Here is a 25,189-nt window from a genome sequence, read left to right as displayed (position 1 = left end):
TAGGGGGTGGTGCGAGGAGGATGCCCCTCTTTTATAAAGGGGTTGGTGGTGCTCCCTTGGTTAGATTGGGTGGTTAGAATTAGGAAAAATTACATTCCATTCTGAAGATTTTTTTTTCTGTTCCAGCTACTTTCTTATTTAACCATGTCAGTCCAGAATTTGTAGTCAGCAACAAGGGTCAGGGGTTCATTAAGCCTGCAAACATTTTATGTGCTTTTCCATGGCAGCTTAAATTAACTGGAAAATTCCTTTCAACACAGTATCCTCTACAGAGGATCTTTGGAGTGGAAGAGCACAGCAAGCAATAGCATGTCTCTTCAACCAGATTGAAGAATCCTTACCAAGGCTCCAAGTAAAGCAGGAAGTGTAATTTAGAATATTTAATTCAATCAAATACAGTAAACCAAATGATTAAGAAAGAGATGGAAGAGACATTTTTAAAAAAAATCTCCAACAATAATTAAAACATGAAGGAATTTGACTCCATACTTGCAAAAATAATTTGTGTGTGTCAGAGATGCTATTTAGCAATAATAACAGACCCATCATGCCATTAAAAATGAACTTACACTTGAATGGACAAATCTCAACTTTTTCTAGTACACTTGGCGAATATGTAGTGGGTAAATACCACAACTTCTTCATCTTCATGCGAAAATGTTGCATTTCCTGGCAAGGTAGCATATGCCTAAGTCTGCAGAGGAGCAGGACAAGTTGGACAGCAATAACCTGATCTGTAAATTTAACTGCGCATCTTTGAACATTATAAGACATCCAACTTAGCCTCACCGTTTTTCTTTCTGGAAAACCGAGGCAATATTTTCTACTTTAAAGGTACAAAGATGCTTGGAGTCAAAACAAAACATCTTGGGGATGATTCTCCCATCCAGCTGTGGCAATTTATTTGTGTAGCGGGCTGGGGGAATTGCACATCGGCCGATTACCACAAGCATTTGTGCTGCACTTGCATCTCCGAAATCCAGATTTCCGGCGGCATCTGCACGGCGCCAGAAGTCAGCTGGGAAGCAGAGATAGCATTTAAATAGCATTTTACCTACTATTTAAATACTGTTAGCAGGCCTGGGACTGAATTCTCTCTATCTGCTAGCATCTCCAGAAGTACTTCACACCAGCAGGTCCAGGCCAGCTCCCCACTTTTAGCGAATTGGGGGATCTCGTTACCACTGTGCTTTGGGATCCAGTCAGGTTGGAGGGAAGTCAGCGATCAGGCTGCCCAGCAAACAGGGAGGCTGACAGTTCGGGGCCACTGCATATGCGCAGAGGCCCACCGATTTCAGCCTCTCCAGCATGAATAGGTTCCGCTCCCTGAAATTTGATGACATTCATACTGATGGCCTTTGCAGTGCACAGAGTGTGGGAGATCCTGGTGTGAACTCCCGCTGAAAAAGCCAGCGTAAATTACTCCAGTTTACCCGCGAATTAGAATTTCTTTGGAAGAATTCTACTCCTTATGTTGTGTCACTGATGATCCTAATGCCATTTCCTTTTCAGCAATAATCTATGTTGAAAATCCATCATTCCCATCAGGTTACACCACTTTAAACTTGACACTACTATACTGTCATTAGAACAGAATGCTAAAATTTGATTTATCCTCATAATAATGATAAAAATGGATTTTAAATACTGGCCAAGTTCATTCCAATTGTCTTCACAATTAGTCGTGCATTGTTTGAGAAAAAACCCAGAAGAACGGGAAGTAAGTGTCTATTTCATCACCAATAAACATCACCAAGGTCTAATGTGGGCAACTTTCGAACTTAAATTAGATTTATCTATTATGGACCTCACAGCAAGATAATCTCACAAACTGAGCTCAGGATTTTAACAATTACTTAATTTGAAAGGAATATTCTACTCATTATAACAGAAAGCTAAAGCCAGTAACATTGTGCAATATTTATTAATGTCTACTTTGTTCATCTTTGTCCTGTAACATTCCTTCACTTGATATATTACAAATTCATATTTTTAGATTCATATCCAAAGCAAAAAGTGCGGTGATGGAGACATTTAAGTGATTAAATTGAAGTTTTTTTCAGGCAGAAGTAATGCTTCAAATATATTCTTTGCATTGTAAACATAATTGGGTATGGTAATCAAAGCAGTTACCTTTTGTTTGTGTAGCAAAACTAAGCATTAGTTTAGCGAACAGATCTGGACTCTCAAACTTTTCCTCTTTGGCTTTAATCCAGAAACATGTCTCCGTCATTTCCTGAGGTCCAATCTGGAATTAAGATAGAAAATAAATTGATCTTGTTGATAATCATCCATGTTTATCATAACTTCATCATCTGAAAACAGATTATAATCAAGTAATGCAGATCATTAACACTTAAATTAATTTTTTTGTTTCAGGCAATTATCTGGTAACCTTTGGGACTGTGCGCAAATGAAACGTTACCATTTCTCTTTTTACCATATTATACAAACACAATTCATTTTAATTGAAAAAACAATTAGTATATTCAAAACAGACATTCTATTAGGAAAAGAACATTTTCTCTCGCCATTCATTCATCTGAAATGGGTTATTTTTTTTTAAACTTTTCAAACAGCTCTTAAAATTTAAAAACATACATCTGCTGTTGTTGTCAAGGCACCATTAAATATTACTGCATTAAATAATACCGGGAGAAGCATCACATTTTTCAATGTAGAAGGCACCAGCAAGCAATACATTGTCAGCATCTTCAAATAGCTAAACTCTGGCAGACTGCAAACTTGAAGTACAAAGTCACCAGAAACTTACATTCAAGAAACACCGTTCTCCTTCAGGATAAGTGCATATGTAAGACTTATAAACTTAAGAGTTTGATGAATTTCCACTAGCTCCTTATGTGAGGATATCAAATCTATATAGTCGAAGGAAATTAATTTCTCCCTGTACACACACCGATATTTACACGTGTCACATATCATAGAAGTAAAAGTTCTAGAAACATCAGTAATCCTGTATGGTAAAAATGAAAATCAAGGAAAATAGAATTAAAAACAAAGTGCAAGAAATGCTGAGCAGCTTTGGCAACATTGATGGAGAGAGAAACAGAGTTAATATCCAATATGACTCTTCAGAACATGAAGAAGATTCACACTGAACTCCAAATGTTAATTCTGCTTCTCTCGCCAAATGCTATCAGACCTGCTGAGCTTTCTCAGCACTTTCTGATCTAATTTGACCTCCAGCATCCACAATATTTTATTTTTATCAAAGAAAACAGAACTCTGTTGCCATGAGCCAAATGATCCAATGGATGGAACTGGAGAATGTAATGCCAGAAACATATAGGATTACTGGTGTTTCTATAACTTTTACTTCTATGATATGTGACAGTAATATCTCGTCATCTCAGAAATACAAATGGAATCTGAGCTTTCTAGCATAAAAATGACCCTGAATATTTATTGATGACCTTTTATCTTCAACCTCACATTTTCCTACCAGACAAACGATATAAATAAGTCTTTAATCCAGCAATTTTTTGTCACACCTTAAAATACGTCAACTTACAGCAGTTGACCCAAAGACTGTATCCCTAAAAATGAAAATCCATACCTAACAGGAACAATAATATACAACAATGTCACATTCAAATCAAGAAAATCCATAAACAGCAACCAAAATAACCGGTAAAGAGGATGAGCAAGGCTACGAGAAACTCATGATCACATGGAGTGGTTATGGGGAAGAACATCGGGGAGCTGGAAAACAAATAAGTATTATGCCGTTAGATGGAGAGGGGAGGGAGGATATTTGACAATACATAAACAAAAATAAGCCATTCGGTCATGCTAATGTGCTACTGATTCTACGCGCTTTTTCACTTACTGCCCATGTTTTAACAATAAATAAAGACGTTCATGCTAAAGACACAGTTAACAACATAATAAAAAAATTCCAAAAGATGAAAGAACTCTACACAAGAACAACTGTTCAAGTTGCAGCATGGGAAACTGGAGGCAACCCTGTGGAATGGATTGGTAGAAAAATGGGAATTGGAAAAACTGGGCAGACTTGAATCGACAGACAGTGACAAGTGATGACTCCAAGGGATCAATGCAGGATTCCTCATAAATGGAATGTTCTCAGTTTGGATAAAGCAAGGAGTGTTTGCAGGTGATGCTGAATTGAAGAAATCGCAGTGACAATTCATCTGGAAATACAGGATTTAATAAGTGATTTGACTGAGGTGTTCACAATAGTTAAGGAAATCGTCAAGTCAGATTCGGAATGTTTATCCCCTAGAAAATTACCCTGAAACTTAAGATCTTAACCTTCAAATTCAACCTAGGTTGATGGCAAATCAAAAATGTTTCTTCATACAAAGGATTGAGACGACTTGATATACGCTGCATTGAAGACAATTGAAAGAATCAGTTTGATGTTTAAAATAGAAATTTGTTATTCAAAGAACATGGGATAGGAATAGGCCATTTAGCCACTTGAGACTGTCCTGCCACTGCTAATCTATGAAAAAAACTCCACGTATGATCAAAAAGATATCAAGAAAGGGCAGAGAATTTGAATAATAAAGTATAACATGTATTTATGAAATGCCTGTCACAACCCCAGAATATCCTAGAGCACTTTACAGTCAACAAATAATTTTTGAAGTGCAATTATGGCTTATGTAGGAAATATGGCACCTCATTTGCACACAGTACACTGTCCCAAACAGCAATCAAATAAATAATCAAATCATTTGCGTTAAAGATTGGTTGGAAAATAAATGTCATCTGGAGAAAGAAGGCCTACAAAAGATGGCTTTGGATTGGGGGCATTTTATTAAAATAAGGCAGGATCTGGCCAAAGTTGTCTGGAGACAGCGTTTTGCGAGTAAGTCAATAGTGGAATAGAGGGGGGCATTCAAAAATAAAAGCTGGGAAGAGTACAAGTCCAACATATACCCTTTAGGGGTAATAAATTCACAGAATCTCTAGGACAATTCAGGACTAGATAAGGGGAGAATGACTTTTAGCAAGTCCAAAGAAAGCAATTCAGCTACAGCCCTAGAGGAATATAGGAAGTGAAAGAGGGAACTTAAGGAAATAATTAGAAGAGCAAAAATGGGTCACGAAGGACTTGCAAACATGATCGAAGAGAATCCTAAGATATTGTATAAATATGCTGAAAGGAAGAGGTTAATCAGGGAAAGGGTAGGGTCCATCGGAGACTAAGAGGGCAACCTGTGCATGAAGCCACAAAACATTGGAAGGGTGTTAATTGAATACTTCAATCTTCACTCAGGAAAAGAGGAATGTAGATACAGATTTCAGGAAAAGGGGCTGTGAGGAACTTGCACAATTTGACACTGGAAATGGAGAGATATTGCAGACTCTAACTGCTTTCTTCATTTGGGGGACATTCAGTAAATTTTCTTATTTTAGTTCCTGCACAGGGATCATAACTCATTTACTTTCACAAAATCTATTCCTTTATTTGTTAGATAAATTGTTGTGCACAACTATAAGCTCTCACTATATTTTTGAGTACAACTAGCATGAAAATAACCATATATTTATTTCCCTTTTGATAATTAACCTCTCAATTATAGAAGGAACCAAATCTCCTGAACAAAGCCAGACAGCAAACAAATATTCTTGTCACATCTTGTTTTACAAACTTATTGTTTTATATTTGTAATATGAAAAAAATGAATTCTGATCAGTTTTGGCAATTTAACAGTAAATTTTGTAATGACTGACAGCACAATGATGCCATTTACAGGACTCTGCTAGGTCGTATCTTAAATATTAAGGAAACATAAAAAGCATTTAACACATTAGCAAATTTTAAAATCCTCAGGTGGCTTTGGAAAATAATTCACTGAAACTTTGACATACTTTGATGGTTCCTGATATTTTGACAGAGGCTGGAGTTGCAATCTGACTACTGGCACAGTGGGTAACACTGCTGCCTCTCAGCACCAGAAATCCAAGTTCAATTCTGGCCTTGAGTGACTGCCAGTGTAGAGTTTGCACATGCTCCATGTCTGGGTGGGTTTCCTCCAGGTGCTCCAGTTTCCCCTCTCAGTCCAAAAACATGTAGATTAGATGGATTAGTCATGGTAAATGATGTGGGGTTACGGGGATAGATTGAGGGTTGGGCCTGGGTAAGATACTCTGTCAGAGAATCAATGCAGACTTGGAATGGGCTGAATGACTTCTTTCTGTACTGTAAGGATTATATTTTTCTATGACAGTGCATGGTGCTTTCTATGGTGCTTGCATTTGCTATCATCTAAAAGCTGCTGTGTGTTGTCATTTTTTTCCATCCACATTCAAAAATTATTCCTGAAAAATTATGTATTTTGGACAAATGGGAAACAGTCTCAAAATTTACTGAGATGAGGACTAATTTTGCAACAATTCACTTTCTAATTGCTTTCCTAATTTTGTAAACAGCAAATTGCAAGAGAAATTTTCAAAAATAGTTTTGGGAACAAAACTCAAGTTCACTGTATTTGGCAGCACCAATGGGAAATTACCACAATTGGGGGAAGAAAATCCAGAGTTCAAATGTTGACGTTTAACTACATTAGGTACATCTAAAAGCAATAATTTCTCTTCTCAACTGCAATCCATCTGCTAATTATTTTAAATCTAGCCCCTGGTTATTGGCCTCTGCTAAAGGATGTAGGTCCTTCCTATCCAATCTGTCTCGACCCCTCAACTTTATACATCTCAATTAAATTTCCTTTAAGCCTCTTCTGTGCCTTTCCTCACAGCTAAAATTCGACATTCTCGTAAATGTTTCTGTATCTACTGTAGTATAATCACATCCTACCTACAATGCAGTGACCAAAGCTGTGCATAGTACACTTGCTGTGGCCTAACTAGTGTTCTAAACAGTTCTAGCTTAACCTCCCAGCTCTTATATTCAATGCATTAGCTTCTAAAGAAAATATTAATTTTGCTTTCTTAACCACATTATCCACCATGCTGCCACCTTTAAGAGTCTGTCAACATGCACTCCACGGTGCCATTTCCACTTCTTTGGAATCTACAATTCATTCTTCATGCCCTTGCCTTGCCTGTCCTCTCCAAGATTTTTATCTCACATTTCTCTAGATTAAATTCCACTTGCTACTTTCCTCCCAATTGACTGGTGCACTGATAGCTTCTTATGGTCTTTAGCTATCCTCTTCACTATCAACTGAATGATTAATTTGCAAACTTTTTAATCATACCTACTACATTTAAATCCAACAAAAGCACACCATCCTCATTACCTCCTGCCGTTGAGTAAATTTTGGATCCAACTTGCCAATTTTCCTCAGATTCCATTTGCTTTTACTTTGCTGACAGTCTGCTATTTCTGATCTTACAAAGGCCTTTTTAAAATCCATGTAGACTATATTAAACATGTGACCTTCATCAACTTTCCTTGTTAGCTCCTCAAAACTTTGGATTTGGCAGACTGGCCAGTTGTCCAAAAATTCACCTGACTGTCCTTAACGAATCTGTCTAAATAACGACTGATGTCGACATGCCGACATTCGACTGGGGTGAGCACAGTAAGAAGTCTCACAACACCCAGTTAAAGTCCAACAACTTTATGTGGTATCACAAGCTTTCAGAGCGCTGCTCCTTCATCGGGTGAGTGACCCACCACTGAGTTTATGTTGACTAGCAAGTTCTTGGTCTATCCTTTTGTCACTTTTTGAGCAACGGTACAACATCAGCAACCCTGTTCCTCCACTACCACACCTGGAGCTCCTGAGGACTGGAAAATGACGGTCACAGCGTCCACTATTTCCTCCCTCGCTCGCTTAACAGCCTGGGATAAATACCAAGCAGATCAGGTAAATTATGTACATGCAATGATGCTGGAACCCTTAAAAGTTCCTCTCTTCATCTTGTTTGGCCCATTCAATGTTTTATACTCCTCCTTAACTACAATGTCTGCATCATTCCCTTTGTGAAGATGGAAGCAAAATATTCATGGAGAACCACGTCCAGGTCTTCTATCTCCATACATATAGTCCCTTTTATAACCTCGCATTGACCCTGCTGTTTCCTCAGTTATCTTCCTGCCATATAAAGTACCTTTGACTTCTCCTTGATTTTACTCGCCAACATTATTTCATATCCTTGTTTTGCTTTCCTAGTTTCCTTTTTAACTTCATCGCTGCATTTTGAATACTTTTCTCGGCTTTCTGCAATATTAAGTTCTCTACAGTTGACATCAGCTTCCTTCAATAGCCCTATTCCACTCAATATGTCCCTTGATGTCTAGGGGGATTCTGGACTTGTGAATCCCATACTATTGCTTTGCGTAAACATACTTGCTCTGAATTCTCATTATTTTGTCATTGAATGTCTCTCTGTTCTGAGCTATAAAAGGTAAAGTTACCATAGTTCCAAATGACCATAGGCTGACGGGTGGGATGATTTAACCTGAGGATTGTAACACCTCAGGTGAGGGGGAAGGTTAAAAAAGTGGATCTTCATGAATAAATTCAGCCGTTTTGGGAACTGAATTCATGGTGTTGGCATCACTCTGCATCCCAAACCAGCCATCTAGCCAACTGCGTTAACCAACTGTACTGTATCAGCAGGTGACTACAAGCTTTAACATAAAAATTCAATTCAATTCTTTTTGTCCAGCCAACTAAGAATTTAAGACCTTCATGTTGTTCTCAATTTAATGTAAGAGTATAATAAAACAAGTGCCAACAACCATTCTGGTAGTGGGACCAATACAGGTGTCTTGAGATGCAGAGTGATCAAGTCAATAAACTGCTACCATTATAGGGCCCTAGACATTCCAAAATATTACAGAAGTCAGGACAAGAAATCCTCAGGATAAGAGCTTAATACACCTTCCTGAATTGTAATCAGTAAAATAAATTTATTTTCAGAATAAATTTGTTACATAAATTTCACAAGGCTGAATAAAATAATTCATCCAATAGTTTCTGCACACAATTCTAAAGTTATTTATCAAGTCAACTATCCAGTTAACTAATTTGCAAACAACAAAGGGTGTCATGTACATTTGTGGGGTGTCAAGATAGCACAGTGGTTAGCACTACTGCTTCATAGCACCAATGGGACACCACGGAAATATTCTCAGGAGAGACCAAAAAGAAAATAAAATTGAACAGATCATTGCCTGCTGCTCAAAAACATGTTCAACTGAACAGTTAGAGCAACATCAATAGATACCAGGATCTGCATTAGTTCCTGTTCCTTTAGATGAACAATAACATTGCACAAAGAAATCCCAAGAGAAGCTGTAATGTAAAAATTAGGTATGTGAGTGAATCAGCAATGGTTCATTTAAAACTGCAATACCTTTTGATTCAAACACTTGAGGAACAGAGATAAATGTTACTTACATGCATTAAAATATGTCTTTACAAATTTATCGGTAACATATTTTTCATACAATTCACTATTACAAATGACAGAGGTTGTGATTTCACATTCACTGAAGTATGGGATTCAAAATATCAAAAGATATAGAAGTTTGCATGAAAAACTGCTCTGTAGATGCTAATAATCTAAAATCCTATTCCTAAAAAATGTATATAATTTGGTACAAATCCCAAGTTCAAAACGTACATTTCAAATTTGTTTATATAGATCTCAGAAACAGCTACAGTTAACTGATGTAGTTTGAGGCATAATTCAGCGAAAAAAATAGCAATTCTTTGTTTACTGTACAATCAGTCTTCACTACTGGCACTTACAAAAAACAGACAAATTACATTTCATCTGATCTGTAACAGCAACACAATGTGGTGTTGCACATGGTCCCAAGATTTCACTGACATTTAAAATAATAAACACAATAAAAGCTCTTATTTGATTCAGCTAACTCATTTCAAATAATACTACACAGGATTAAAAAGCAAAAAAAAAGTTTAGCTATTTTCTGGAATCAAGAAAAAGCAATCAGATTTTCAGATGGAAAATGGAATGCAAAATAATGAACCATTTCTAAATATCTAATGATATGATAGTTTGCTGAGATTGACATTCATTTTTCATTGAATGAAAATGTGCTTATTTCGTAAGTACAGTGGATGCATAACTTTTCTGCGTCAGATTCTGGCTTAATAAATCTGTAGAAATATCTGACTCATAAGCCCCCTCAAATTCAACTAAAGATGACCAACATTGTACTTGGTTGTGCTATCACATCGTGACAATTCACCAAACCTTCACTTTTTTTTATAGTCTTAACTAAATTAATCTTCCAATATCTATACTGGAGACCTCTATTTGAAGCCCAGGAGCAGGAGTCATTGGCTAAAGAAAAGAGTTACGGCAAGAACTGAAAAAAGAAATGGCTTGGATTTCATGGTCAGCAGCTAAACATGAGCACTCACCATTGACCAAGAAAGCTTCAGTTAAGAGATGTGACTGCCTCTGCAACGTGAACGTTACAGCTTCTCTCTGCAGCCGTCATCCAATGGGAATTTGCAGCATAGAACAGCCATGAAGACATCAAGATGTGCAGGCAACCAATCACACTGGAGAATTTTCACATATAGCCAACCAGAATAATGTAAGGAATAGGTTTGGAAAGCACTATTCTAAATAAAAATATGACCAAGTGAAAATGGCTCCTGTAACGCTGGCTCCAGCATCAATCTTCACCAATGGCTTTCTGGAATTCAAGGCCAGAGGACATGAGAATTTAACTATTACACACTTTAGGAAGTATGTGAAGACTTTGAAGAGGATGCAGTAAAGATTTTTAAGAATAGTTCTAGGGGTGAAGATTATATTTATAAAAGTAGATTGGAGCAGAGGGGGCTGTTCTCCTTAGAGAAGAGAAGGCTGGAAGAGATCCTGAGTAATGCTCAAAATCATGATGGGTCTTGACAGAGTAGATAGAGAAAAAATGTTAGCGGTTTCAGTTGGTCGCACTCTCGTCTCTTCAGTCACAAAGTTCCAAGGTCAAATCCCCCTCCAGGGCTTGGGCACAAAGATCAACTCCAATACTCCAGTACAGCACTAAGTGCTGCACTAGTAGAAGAGTAGTCCTTCAAATGGGACATAAAACCATCTTCAGCCAAAAATGCCAAGTGGACGATCCATCTTGGCCTGCTCTTGAGGTTCTTAGCATCACAGGTGCCAGTCTGCTGCCAATTTGATTGAATCCACATGATATCAAGAAACAGCTAAAGGCACCAGATACTGCAAAGGTGATGGGCCCTGACATCATTCCAGCAACTGTACTGAATACTTGCGCTCCATAGTAGCCACCTAGCCAAACTGTTCCAGTATAGCTACAACAAGGCATCTACCCAACAACACTGAAAATTGCCCAAGTATGTCCCATCCTCAAAAAGTCCTCAAAGTCGGCCAACCGCCAGTCTATCAGTAGACACGCGAGTATCAGCAAAGTAATGGAAGGTGGCATTAACAGTGCTATGTAGTCCCAATTACAGGCAATAAACTGAGCATCAGTGAGCAGGTTATGTTCTAGCAAGTCCACTCAGCTCCTGACATCATTATGATCTTTGTCTGAAGATCTGAGGTGAGAGTCACTGCCCTTGATATCAAGTAGCCTTTAACTGACTATGGCACAAAGAGCCCTAACAAAACTAGAGCATCCGGAAGAAAACTCTCCACTGGTTGGGAGTGATACCTAGCACAAAAGAAGATGGTTGTGGTTGTTGGAGGTCAATCATCTCAACTCCAGGACATCACTTCAGGAGTCCCTCAAGTGTCCTATGCCTAACCATCTTCTGCAACTTCATCAATGACGTTCTCCTGATCATTAACTCAGAAATGGGAGCATTTGTGGATAATTGCACACTGTTCAGCACCTTTTGCAACTCCACTGTAGCAGTCCATGTCCAAGTGCAAAAAGATCTGGAAACACTCAAGTTTGGACTGATCAGTAGAAAGCAACATTTGCGCCACACAAATTCCAGGCAATAACCATCTTTAACAAGAGAGAATCCAAGCATCAAACCTTGACATTCAATGGCATTGTCACTGAATACTTCATTATCAATATGCTGCACTTTACCTTTTACCAGAAACTGAACTCGGCCAGCCATATCAATGCTGTGATTACAAGAACAGGTCAGAGTCTGGGGATTCTTCAAGTGACACATCTTCTGACTCTCCTAAGCCTTCCACCATTAATAAGGCAGGATTTTGACAGAACATTCATCAATTGCCTGGATGCGTGCAGCTCTAACAAGCTCACACCATCCTGGACAAGGCAATCCAGTTGATTTGCACTCCAAACACTATCTTCAACATTCACTCCCTCCACCACTGACACACAGAGACAATACTGTGTACCATCCACAAGATGGGGTGCAACAACTCAACAAGGCTCTTCCAACAGCACCTTTAGAGGGTCAAGGGTAGCAGATGTACAGGAACACCACCACCTGCATATTCCACTCCAAGCCACACACCATCCTGGCTTGGAATTGTGATGCCGTACCATCACTACCTCTGAGTCAAAATTCTGGAACTCGCTTCCTAATGCACTGTGGGGTTACATATATCACTGCAGTGCTTGAAGGCAGCGGCTAACCACTACTTTCTCAAGGGAGATTAGGAATGGGCAATAAATGCTGGCCTCACCAGCAAAGCCCATAATACAGAAAAAGGACGAAAAAACCCACCTTCCCATCTGCTTGCTCAGGTGGATGAGAAAGATCCACTGTAAAGACTGATGCAAAATATTTGTTTAATTATTTTGTTGTTTGCCATAACTACCTCCCCAAATTCATTTACTAAGATGCTTATGTTCACTTCGACCTTTCTCTTCCTTTTTATATTTTGTAAAAAGCTATTGTCAAGTTTTATATTCCTCATTAGTTTGCTCTTGAAGTTTATTTTCTCTCTCTATTTCCTTTTAAGTCCTTCTTTGCTGGATTCTGAATTTGTCCCAGTCTTCAGGGCTATCATCGACTTTTGCTGGCTTATATGTTTTCTCTTTCAACTTAATACTCTCTGGTTAGTCATGGTTGTTTTATCCCTCTCTTGGAATCTTTCTTACCAGACTGTATTTTTGCTCAGGTGGATGCAATTCAAATGCATTTCAGTGAGTTCTTGCTCTTGGGTAAAAAAATTATTAGACATGCCTTTAAAACCGTGTCCATATCAATTCATCTAGGTTAGCAAAGTTAGAATCAAACTGCTACGCTGAATTGACTTGAATAAAATTCAGACAATGATTTTTAAATGCCAAATTGGAAGATAGCTACCAAATGTCTTGTTAAAATTTTGTGTGCTTAGTCTAGATATTTTTCTTGGGTTCTGTGTTACTGACCATTTCCATTAGGAGACTTCACAATAAGTTCATTGCAGTGTTAACATAAGCCTACTTGACACAAGAATAAACAAACTGTAAAAATTTGTATCCAACCAAGTTAAACTCTCCCAGCAACCCAACAAATATCACGCTAGAAGATGAAAAGAAAACTGATCACTGTATACCAGATTACCATAATATATCACGCGTTGCCACATGATTTATTTGACAACAATGGGAAGAGTGAACACTTCATCAGATCATGGCTTAGGCTATAAACTACAAGATGGATTTGTTAAACATTAAACAGGGAAACGAATGGCACTCTGTACAATGCACCTGTAGTAATTACAAGACTTATTAGGTCCTTGAGATAATAAAACAACAAAAACTCTGCTTTTGTACTATATTTCAACATGAGGCCAATCCTGAAAATATGATTCCATGCTTCTTATATGACTATCAGCTGCCACAAAGTCTCTGAATAGCATTGTAAAGGCTGACAGCCTCAGTGTAAAGTTTTGGTGCAATGCAAGTTAAAATATAATTCATAGATCTTCCAAACATAGACCAGAACAAATGATTATTAAAAAAATTTTTTACAACAACACTCGAGGTTTTTCAGGTTTCATATAACAAGAAGGTATCTTGGAAAGGATAATCTATGGCAACTGCTGAATCTCTGTCAGTATTCATAAGAGATCCACATTGAGCCAGGCAATCACCACAGAACTTGCCCTTCAGGATAACCTCCAATGGCTTTGGATTCTGAAGGTGAGGTGGTGGCACAATGACATTGGCCGAGCAATCCAGAGACCCAGGCTAATGTTCTGGAGATACAAGTTCAAATCCCACCACATCAGCTGATGGAATTTAAAGCAATAAACAAAATCTAGAATTAAAGAAAAGGCTAGTCTTGGTAATAGAAACCATGAAATCATTGTTGGTAAATGTTCTTTCAGGAAGGAGATCTACCGTCCTTACCTGGTCTGGCCTACATATGACTCCAGACCCACAACAATGGATTAACAAAGTCTTGTCTTCACACTGAGGATACCCTCCAAGTAATCGTGCAGGGACTACCACAGTGCAAAATGGGAAAGATTTTGAACAGATACAGCAACTCAAGATTGGGCATCCATGAGGCTCTGCGGCCATCCAAAGCAGCAGAATTCTATACAACCAAAAATTGTATCCTCATAGCCCAGCATATTCTCCATTCTACCATTGCCATGAAGCCAGGGGATCAGAAGAATGCAGGAGGGCATGCTCAGAGGAGCACCAGGCATGCCTAAAAATGAGGTATCAAATTGGTGAAGCTGATTAGGCCACAATTGGAACATTGTGCACAGTTCGAAGACGTAATTGCTCAGGACAGAGTGCAGAGGAAATTTACAAGAATGTTGCTAGAGTTTGAAAATTGCATTCATAAGGATAGGTTGGATAGGCTGGGATGGTTTTCCTTAGAACAGAAGAAACTGAGGGTGACATAATTGACGTGTACAAAATTAGGACAGTCCTCAGCGGACAGGAAAGATGGGAGGATGGAGGGTCAATTACCAGGGCATAGATTTGAGGTGATTGGTACAAGGAAAAAACAAACCTTTGCACACAAAGGATGGCGGGCTTCTGGAATTCACTGTTTAAATTCGTTCAAGGCTTAAAAGCTCAACTCATTTAAACCTGAATCTGCATCTAGTGCTTAAAACGCAAGGCTATGTACAAGGTGCTGGAAAGTGGAATTAAAATGCGCAGCTTTTTTTTTTCTCTTTTTTGGCAGGCACAGACAAGATGGAAGATCAGCCTCCAGAATTCTGCACAGTAGCTATGGTTATATGGTTCTACATTAAAGAATTGCTCTATCCTAGAAATCACCAAAATACAACGCAATTCATTGAACCAACACAAAATATAGTACATTATTTTAAAATACAATCCATCTAAACACAAGGGTGAAATAAAAACTAAAAATTTAGATTGAAACTCACATAGTCGATGTAATGCCAAATATAATGAAGTGCTGATCCAATTGATCAGAAGGAACCATCATCAATAACACCAAGTTTTCAAAAGACTGTGGTATTATCTTTTCATTCAAATTCAAAATCACAAAACAAAACCAGTCCAAAGATGTGTGGGTTAGGTGGACTGGCTATGCTAAATTGTCCTTTAGTGTCAGAGGAACTAGCTAGGGTAAATGCATGAGCTTATGGGGATAGGACCTGCGTGGGATTATATCAACGCAGCCTCGATGGGCTGAATGGTCTCCTTCTGCATTGTAGGATTCTATGATTCTAACCTGCCTTTACAGTACCTCTTTAACAACAGAAAAAAAATCTGTCCGAAGCTGCTGCACACAAGTTGAAAGAAGAATATCAACATGGAGCTTTACAAAAATTATCCTGCAAATTGCCTGAACTGTGGGCTCAAATGCAGTTTTAGCTTAAAATGTCAACGTAAAATGGAGGCAGCAGTGGAACTAAATGTTTGGAAATTACTGTGAAAATATAGCTGATCAAAGTGACACTTTTAACTAACAACAGGTTCTTGTCTTGAAATTTCCCAAGCTAAAACCCATAAAAGTTCGCACAAAGTATTCCACAGCAGTGTTCGAAAAGCATTTAAACAAGGCACTTAGCTAGGGAAGAACATCAACATAAAGATGTCGCATTCTACCACATTTTTGTCAGCCATTTGAGAAGAAAAAGTGATTAGTACAAAGGATTTGGAGTCTGAGAATTCCCATGTTTCACCGAGTTGGATTTCTCAGCAAACGTACTGACAAATGATTGACTGCATTAGGGGTGAAAACCTCTCAACATTTATGCACTCAAATTGGTCAATTGAATGCAAAAAGCTTCTTTTGAATGGCACATTTAAAAATAGGACACATGGACTCATCCAGTTAATTTTAAAGTCACAGTCCTTATCTCATTCATTTTCTAAACCTCTCTTTGCGGCTAGAAGATCCTCTGTCTCCTTCTGCAGGTAGTCTATACCTAGCAGGCACGTGATGACACTTCTACAAATGCAAGGTACTCTACAGGACACAAAAGTGACTTGAACATTTCCCGGGAGCAGATCAATCCCATCGAGAGTCTGAATTCTGGATTGAAAACCTGAAAAAAACTAATGGTGGGACATTGGGTGTGATCCTCCAGTGGGCAGTCACTTAAGCAATTGTCTCCAGGACACCATCCAATTAGGGACAGTGTGAGGGCACTGAACATGGAGAAGTCAATCAAAGCAGCAGAAGGGAAGAGTGGCCGGTAGCCCAATAGAAAACAGTGTGCACCCCTCAGATGGATAGACAAGGAGAAGGCACCATAAAATTCAGGCATGCTACTAATGCTGGAAACTGCAGGCAAATCCTTACACTTTGAACTAACAGATGAACCTATCAACAATGAAAACATTTTCACTTCAAATAATTTATCTGCAGATCTGCTGGATGGAGCTTTATATGCTCATTTAAGGATAACTGGTTATGGTGCTCCAACCTCCCAAAAGGAGACAAGCTATAGACACAGTGGGAGTCTCATGCACCTCCACCAAATTATTTATTCCACTTATTTATTTCACTATTATGTCACAATTAGGCTTACACTGCAATGAAGTTACTATGAAAATCTCCTAGTTGCCACACTCCAGCAGCTGTTCAAGAACACTGAGGGAGAATCTAGAATGGTCAATGTGCCTAACCAACACATCTTTTGGACTGTGGGAGTAGACCAGAGTATTCAGAGGAAACCCATGCAGACATGAGGAGAATGTGCAGTCTCCACACTGACAGTGACGCAAGCCGGATATCGAACTTGAGTTCCTGGCGCTGTGAGGCAGCAGTGCTAACCACTGCCAACGTCTGAGGAAAATGTCAGCTAATTCATGCCATAACGGTCTTCACTGGTTTCCTGGTACTGCACAGGTTGTTAAAGGGTGGAAACCTGACTGGAGGAATTCACAGTGAGAAGTCTGACAACACCAGGTTAAAGTCCAACAAGTTTATTTGATTGTAAACCCACAAGCTTTCGGGGTTTGCCCTTTCGTCAGGTGAGTGGAGAGTTCTGATCTCAAACAGACCACAATGAGGCACACACAGTTCACAGAATACTGATTAGAATGTGAGTCTTTACAGCTAATCAATTCTTAAAGGTGCAGACAATGCGAGTGGAGATAGCATTAAGCATAACTTAAAGAGATGTGTATTGTCTCCAGACAGGACAGTAAGTGAGATGTTGCAAGCCCAGGCAAGTCATGGGGGTTACAGATGGCGTGAATGAACCCAAGATCCCAGTTGAGGCCATCCTCATCTGTGCGGAACTTGGCTATCAGTTTATGCTCAGCAACTCTGAGCTGTCATATGTTGTGAAGGCTGCCTTGGAGAACATTTACCCGAAGATCCGAGGCCAAATGCCTGTGACCACTGAAGTGCTAGCCAACAGGAAGGGAACAGTCTTACCTGGTGATTATCGAACGGTGTTCATTCATCCGTTGTCGTAGTGCCTGCATGGTCTCCCCAATGTACCTCTAGCCTTCAGAAGAACAGTGACCACGACACTACACAACCATGCCACAGCAACCTCTGCAAGACATGCCAGATCATTGACACGGATGCCATCATCTCACATGAGAACACCATCCACCAGGTACATGGCACATACTCTTGCAACTCGGCCAACACTGTCTACCTGATACACTGCAAGAAAGGACGTAACGAGGCATGGTACATTGGGGTAACCATGCAGATGTTAAGACAACAGATGAATGAACACAGCTTGACAATCATCAGGCAAGACTGTTCCCTTCCTGTTGGCAAGCACTTCAGTGGTCACGGGCATTCGGCCTCTGATTTTCAGGTAAACATTCTCCAAGACACCTTCACGACATACAGTCGCTGAACAGAAACTGACAGCCAAGTTCCGCGCACGTAAAGATGGCCTCAACTGGGATCTTGGGTTCATGTCACACTATCTGTAAACCCCATGGCATGCCTGGGCTTGCAGCATCTCACTTACTGTCCTGTCTGGAGACAATACACATCTCTTTACCCTATGCTTAATACTTTCTCCACTCACATTATCTGCACCTTTAAGAATTGATTAGCCGTAAAGACTCAAATTCTAATCAGTATTCTGTAAACTGTGTGTGCCTTTATATGCTCTATTTGAGACCAGAACTCTCCATTCACCTGACGAAAGGGCAAACCCCGAAAGCTTGTGGATTTACTGTCAAATAAATTGTTGGACTTTAACCTGGTGTTGTGAGACTTCTTACTGTGTTCACCCGAGTCCAATGTCGGCATCTCCACATCATGACTACCATGGAGGAATTCAAACAGAGACCTGTGGTCATGAAAAATGGCTCAGGCAAACATATTCAAGGGTTTTGGTGAGGCAAGGTGTTTAGAATTGGCTGCTCATTAGTAACATACAGATAATGGATAAGTTTTTAAAGAGAAGGAAATAGGTAGTAGTCTCTCAACACCAGATTAAAGTCCAACACCAGGTATCGCATGTTATTGGAGCACTGCTCCTTCATCAGGTGAGTGGAGAGTTGGGTTCACAAACAGAGCAAATGAAGGCAAAGACTTAATTGTAAGATAATGGTTGGAATGTGAGCCTTTATAGGTATGGATATGGATATCTCTTCCACAAACTCCAAGAGGCCAACAATGAACCGAATGAGACAGCCAATGAATTGAACAGCCAACAGAGAGATCCGGGATTCAGCAACCAGAGCAAAGAGTCAAATTGGATCCCTCCGGAAGGCTGCTACCCTCAACTTGATATGTTTGCTCAAGCCATCAGGAGATGCGTCAAAGTCAGATTCATCAGCCATACTCACAAGGCAGCCCCGAATGTCACCCAAACACAATTCAATGCCATCCACGCTCTCAAGGCCAACCACAACACTGTCATCAAACCAGCAGACAAAGGAGGGGCCACTGTCATACCGAACAAAACGGATTACTGCAAAAAAGTGTACTGACAACAGAAAAACCAGGAACACTACAGACAGTTACCCACAGATCTGATCAAAGAATACACCTGACAACTCTTTGATCCAGATCTTCAGAGCACCCTCCGTGCTCTCATCCTACATATTCCCCACGTTAGACATCCCTACTGCTTACTGAAGATACAAAAGGCCAACACATCCGGCCATCCTATCGTATCAGGCAATGGAACCCTGTGTAAGAGCCTCTCTGGCTACATCGAGGGCATCCTGTACCCATCGCACAAGGAACTCTCAGCTTCTGTTGAGACACTGTGGATCTCTTACAGAAACTGATAAAGTAGTTGAACCCGGAACATTCCTCATCACAATGGACGTCTTGGCACTCTACATCAGCATCCCCCATGACAATGGCATTGCTGCAACTGCCTCAGTGCTCAACACTGAGGACTCCCAATCTCCAGATGCAATTCTCCAACACATCCGCTTCACCTTCAACAACCAGTTCTTTATTGAGACACATGGAATAGCTCTGGGGACCAAATTCGCACCTCAATATGCCAACACTTTCATGCACAAGTTCGAAAAAGATCTCTTCACCACACAGGACATTCAACCGACGCTATGCAATAGATACATCAATGACATTTTCTTCCTTTGGATTCACATCGAACAACCACTGAAACAACTATATGATGACATCAACAAGTTCCATCCCACCATCAGAGTCACCATGGACTACTCTACAGAATTGGTTGTGGAGACAGTACGACATCTTTTTCGGAGCCTTCAACATGTCATTGATGAAGACAGCCATCCCCACTACTTGCCTTCAAACAACCAAGCAACCTCAAACAGATGATTGTCCGCAGCAAACTACCCAGCTTTCAGGAGAACAGTGACCACAACACCACACAACCCTGCCACAGCAAGCTCTGCAAGACATGTTGGATCATCGAAATGGATGCCATCATTACATGTGAAAACAATACACACCAGGTACACGGTACATATTCATACGACTCGGCCAATGTTGTCTACACATATGCTGCAGGAAAGGATGTTCTGAGGCATAGTACATTGACAAGACCATGCAAACGCTACGACAATAGATGAATGGATATGCTCGACAGTTGCCAGGCAGGACTGTTCCCTTCCTGTCAGGGAACACTAGGGAATGGCTTCTTTAACATGTTTAGGGTGGAAGCTGGAGAAGTGGAGCATTGTGAGGTAAACCATGAGCTTGCGGTACAGTGAAGTGCTGAGGTGATTCTTCTTGATGAAGATGCGTGTTCAAGAATGCAACCGATTCTGCAGAGTCGTCCATGGTGAGTCTGATGGTGGGATGGAACTTGTTGGTGTCATCACATTGTTGTTTCAGTGATTGTTTGCCAGGAGTCCAAAGGAAGAAAATGTCATCGATGTATCTAGTGCATAGCATTGGTTGAATGTCCTGTTCAGCTTTGATCTTCAGGTAAGTGTTCTCTGTGGCAGCCTTCAAGACACACGACAGTGCAAAATCGCTGAGCAGAAACTGATAGTCAAGTTTCGCAAGCATGAGGAAGGCCTCAACCAGGATCTCAGGTACATGTCACACTATCTGTAACCCCCATGTCTTGCCTGGGCTTGCAAAACCTCACCAACTGTTCTGGCTTGAGATAATTCACACCTCTTTAACCTGTGATTATCCCTCTTTCCACTCCATTGTCTGTACCTCTACTTGATTACTTGTAAAGACTCACATTCCAACCATTATCTTGCAATTGAGTCTTTGTCTATATTTGCCCTGCTTGTGAACACAACTCTCCACTTACCTGATGAAGGAGCAGTGTTCTGAAAGCTCATGATAGCAAATTCACCTGTTGGACTTGAACCTGGTGTTGACAGACTTCTTACTGTACCCACCCCAGTTCAATACTGGCAACTCCACATCATGGAAATAGATGTCACAGTAATATTTTAAACTAGTTGCTTAGCGTCAAAAACTAAAACATGCAAGACAAAATAGCTGACACAAGAGGAAATGCACGCGTCTAACAACTTCTCACCTTGGACCAGTTCGCTCTTCGCATTACAGCTTCTGGTTTGTATTGTTTTTTTGGCTGTAGTCCATGTGGCAGCACTTCTGGGGCTCCCAAGCGAGGGGGTGCACCTCCAAACGGTGGTGGTGGGCCTCCAAAAGGTGGTGGTGGTGGTGGTGGCATACCTGGACCGCCAGGAAGTGGAGGTGGTGGTGGTGGTCCGCAACCCGGAAGGGGAGGTGGAGGAGGAGGAGGAGCAATGCCTCCTGGGAGGGGAGGTGGGGGAGGGGGAGGAGCAATGCCTCCTGGGAGGGGGGGTGGAGCTGGAATTCCACCAGGGGGAGGTGGTGGTGGAGGGATACCAGAAGGCACAGGTGCTGCTTTCCGCTGCAAAAGTAATTTAAATAACAGTTACCATCATTAAAATGTGTAAAACATCTTAAAAGATAAGGTATGCAACTAAAACACTAATGAGATTGTAACGCAGGTGAATGATAAATAGGATGAATAGATATACCATGGGTCAATCATCTATTCAAACACAAAACATGCGCAAAAATATTAAATCTTATATACATTTTAAACATTACGTATACATTGTCACACTGCGAATCAGCTGTGGATAGATGATGACAGATATATTCTATGTTAAAAAATCATAAAGTACAATACTCAATAACCCAATGTTCTTTATTAAACAATTTATCCTATTCATACAGTCTGGCAATCAAATATAGAAGAACTGTGATAACCACCTCCTGAGCTCAGTCTGGATTGATACATTATGTCACAGTTCTCAGTCTTCTTACTTCAGCCCTAAATTCATAGAAGTTTGAGGGGCTGAACAAGGTGCAACAAGCTATCAAGTGATAAAACTGGAAATTGCTAGAAATACTCAGCAGGACTGCCAGCATCTATGGAGAAAGAAACAGAGTTAATGTTTTCAGCCAAAAATGACTTCTTCAAAACCGAACAAATGTAAAAATGTGATGGGTTTTATGCCATTAAAAGAGGGGAGGGCAGCACAGTGGGTCGTGGTACTGCTGTCTCAGTGCAAGGGATCCGGATTCAATTTCAGCCTTGGATGATCACGTGGAGTTTGCATGTTCTCTCCATAACTCCACATGCTCCAGTTTTCTCCCACAGTCCAAAGATGTGCAGGTTAAGTGGACTGCCATGGTAAATTGCCCCCACTGTCCTGAGATATGTAGATGAGGGGATGGGCAGGGTAAATGCATGGGGTTACAGGAAAGGGCCTGGGTGGGATCTCTCTGTCAGAGAGTCAGTGCAGACTCAATGGGCAGCAGCCTTCTGCACTGTAGGGATTCTGTGATTCTATGAGTGGTGAAAGAACAAAAGAGAAGGATTAAGATTGGATAGAGGGCTTGAGAGAATAAATAACAAAGATGTCATGAAACAAAAGACAAAGAGAGGGGTAATGGTTATTGTTGTTCTTCTTGGCAGTCCCTCCACGCTGGGCAGGTTTGCTCCAGTGAGGATGCTACGTTATAATGCTCTTCTTGTCGCCAAATTCAGACAATCTTGTGGATTTATGATTGGTGATTCTTCTCCAAGGCTTTCACATTCCTGCATCCACTTTGGTTCGATGAGTTTGAAGAAGACTGATCAATCAAATGCACAATCTGCAGATGCTGCCATATGTCTTGGTGCTTGAAGGGTTGTGTTGATGATTTGTTTGAAGAATTGTGTGTGCTTCTAAAACCTCAAGTTTGGCTGTGCACGTGCCTGACTAAATCTGTCATTGTGTTGCCTTCCTGAATGAGCATTCTCCATTTTGGTCAATCACAAACCAGAGTCTCTTGAGTTGGCAATTATATTTGATTTCTTCTGTGATGCATTTTGAACATCCCTGAAGCATTTCTGCTATCTTCCAAAGAACTTCCTGTCATGACCGAGTTCCAAGGGAAGCAGTTGCTTCCAGTCTTGTGTCAGGCATACCAATGACCAATCCAACGGAGCTGGTTGTGATTGATTAGGGACTTGAAGGTGAGCGGGGTCGCTTGGGAAAGGACATTGCTGTTGGACTGCCTTTCTTGCCACAAGATTTGGAGGGTCTTGTGAAGATACTGTCGGTGGTACTTCTCCAGTATGTCGGTTGCGCAAGTCGCCGAAGCATAAATGGACAAAACAATTGTTCAGAGCAAGTGAGAATCGTGAAATAATGATAATAATCAATAATGCTAGCTCTGTCCTGTAGCAAAAATAGTATAAACAAGATTCGTACTAGTGTATAGCAAGAAAAATGGAATCAAAATGGAGCATAGAGTTCATGCTCTGAAATTGCTGAACTCAATATTAAGTCCAGTAGACTGTGGTGTGCCAAAATTGGACACTGAGGTGTTGCTCCTCAATTTGCATTCAGTTCCACTGAAATATAGCAGCAGGGCAAGGACAAAAATGAGTGCGAGAGAAGATGGAGAATTAAAATGGCTAGCAATGAAAAAACTCAGTATCACGCTGGAGAACTGAGTGGTCATGTTCTGTATACAGGCACCCAATCTGTATTTGGTCTCTCCTCGACATAGAGGAGACCACATTGTAAGCGATAAAAACGGTATACTAAACTGAAAGTACAGGTAAACTGCTGCTTCAGCGGAGTGTTTTATCTGGGTGACCAATTGTCCTGGATTTTCCAGGATTGTCCTGAAATTGGCTTCCTCTCTGACGTTCAGGGCCTGGGCTTTCTGAGATGTCACTTGTCCTGGATTCCTTTGGGCAGCAAGTGAGGAGATTGCTCACTGTGTCTTCTTGCTGCTGTCCCAGCATCTTCAGTAGCTGGTAAGCGCACAATGCTGCTGCACGTACGCAGACCAGAGGCAGAACAGTGCACATGTGTAGACACAAGTGAGCAGAGGGAGCAGCAATGCTATCCAGCTCTCTTTCCTCAAAGTTGTTCGGCTTCAGGAACTGGATGGTAGAATTCAGGGACAGGGCAGCCTGATGGTGGATGGGGGCCAGCGAAGGGAGCAAGGTGGATTCTGATCAGGCCTGATGAAGAGGGGAGTATCCAGGTAGAACAGAGGGGAAGGTGAGGCTTAGGGAATGGAGCTTCTGAGAGTGTGCAGAAAAGGGAGGGTCAGGGAAAGGTGGTTCTATATCTCTTTGCTCTTGGAGAGGAGTTGGGGAGAGGAGTTGGGCAGAGAAGTCTGTATCTGTCAGGAGCAAGGGATGTCTGGGAGCAGTGTGGCCTCCTTTGAGGGACCCCTCACATCCATGTGGCTTCTCGGGTATCGCCCAGAATTGGTCATCCAATTTCTATCAGTTCCAATAATATCCAATTTGAAATGTTAACTGTCTCTCTCCACAGACACTGGCAGACCCGCTGAGTATTTCCTGCGCTGTTTTTATTTCAGATTTCCAGCATCTGCAGCACTTCATTTTTATCCAAGACTGTATGATGACTAGTTGAGTCACTTATGCTATAAAGTCTTAGGCTTTGATTTCCATTCTGTGCTAAGTTTGGTCATTTCAGACAAACAGAAAGAGGAATATTCCAATTGGTTTCAGTTTCTCTACTTTAGACTGCTCCAGCAAAGAATAATCAACCAGAATTCCAGATCCTAAATCACTACTAAATCAGGAAAACATATAGAAAATGCACGTAGACTTTGAATGGTAGAACTAAACTCAGCTGTGAGGACAGATGAGAATAAGGTTGGATTCAACTATGAGGATCCTAACAGTAAAATAGCTTACCAAAACTCAATTTTCCAGACAAATAGCGCCACAATATTATTATGGATACTTGAAGACTAGAACACTGTTTCATCTATATCTCTGACAAACTTGGAAGTAGAATTGCTGCCGTTGTCATTTATATCTGACTTTCTCTTTCTGGATCCCATGTCAAAGCAAATGAAAAAAAAGTCCATGACACCTGATCGTTATTCAGGTAGTTTCACTGAAAATTAGAACCCCCGGGTGTAAAAGC

The 25,189-nt window shown here is 40.5% G+C and overlaps 1 protein-coding gene across 4 annotated transcripts in view; it reads right to left on the bottom strand.

Annotated features, from left to right (window-relative positions):
• The window catches only part of diaph2 (diaphanous-related formin 2), an 814,006-nt gene that overhangs the window by 466,931 nt on the left and 321,886 nt on the right, over positions 1-25,189 (bottom strand). For all 4 annotated transcript variants that reach the window (XM_080187721.1, XM_080187724.1, XM_080187722.1 and 1 more), the window contains 2 exons: positions 21,265-21,624; positions 2,134-2,248 (listed from right to left, as the gene is read on the bottom strand). In XM_080187721.1, the coding sequence (XP_080043847.1) occupies positions 2,134-2,248; positions 21,265-21,624 (475 nt within the window). The remainder of the gene's footprint in view (positions 1-2,133; positions 2,249-21,264; positions 21,625-25,189) is intronic.

Source organism: Carcharhinus amblyrhynchos, chromosome 4, assembly GCF_965287045.1.
Source record: "Carcharhinus amblyrhynchos chromosome 4, sCarAmb.v2.hapA, whole genome shotgun sequence".
In the NCBI taxonomy this organism is placed as follows: domain Eukaryota; kingdom Metazoa; phylum Chordata; class Chondrichthyes; order Carcharhiniformes; family Carcharhinidae; genus Carcharhinus; species Carcharhinus amblyrhynchos.
The sequence above is the reverse complement of the archived record's forward strand: the minus strand, read 5'-3'. Positions and strand labels throughout refer to the sequence as shown.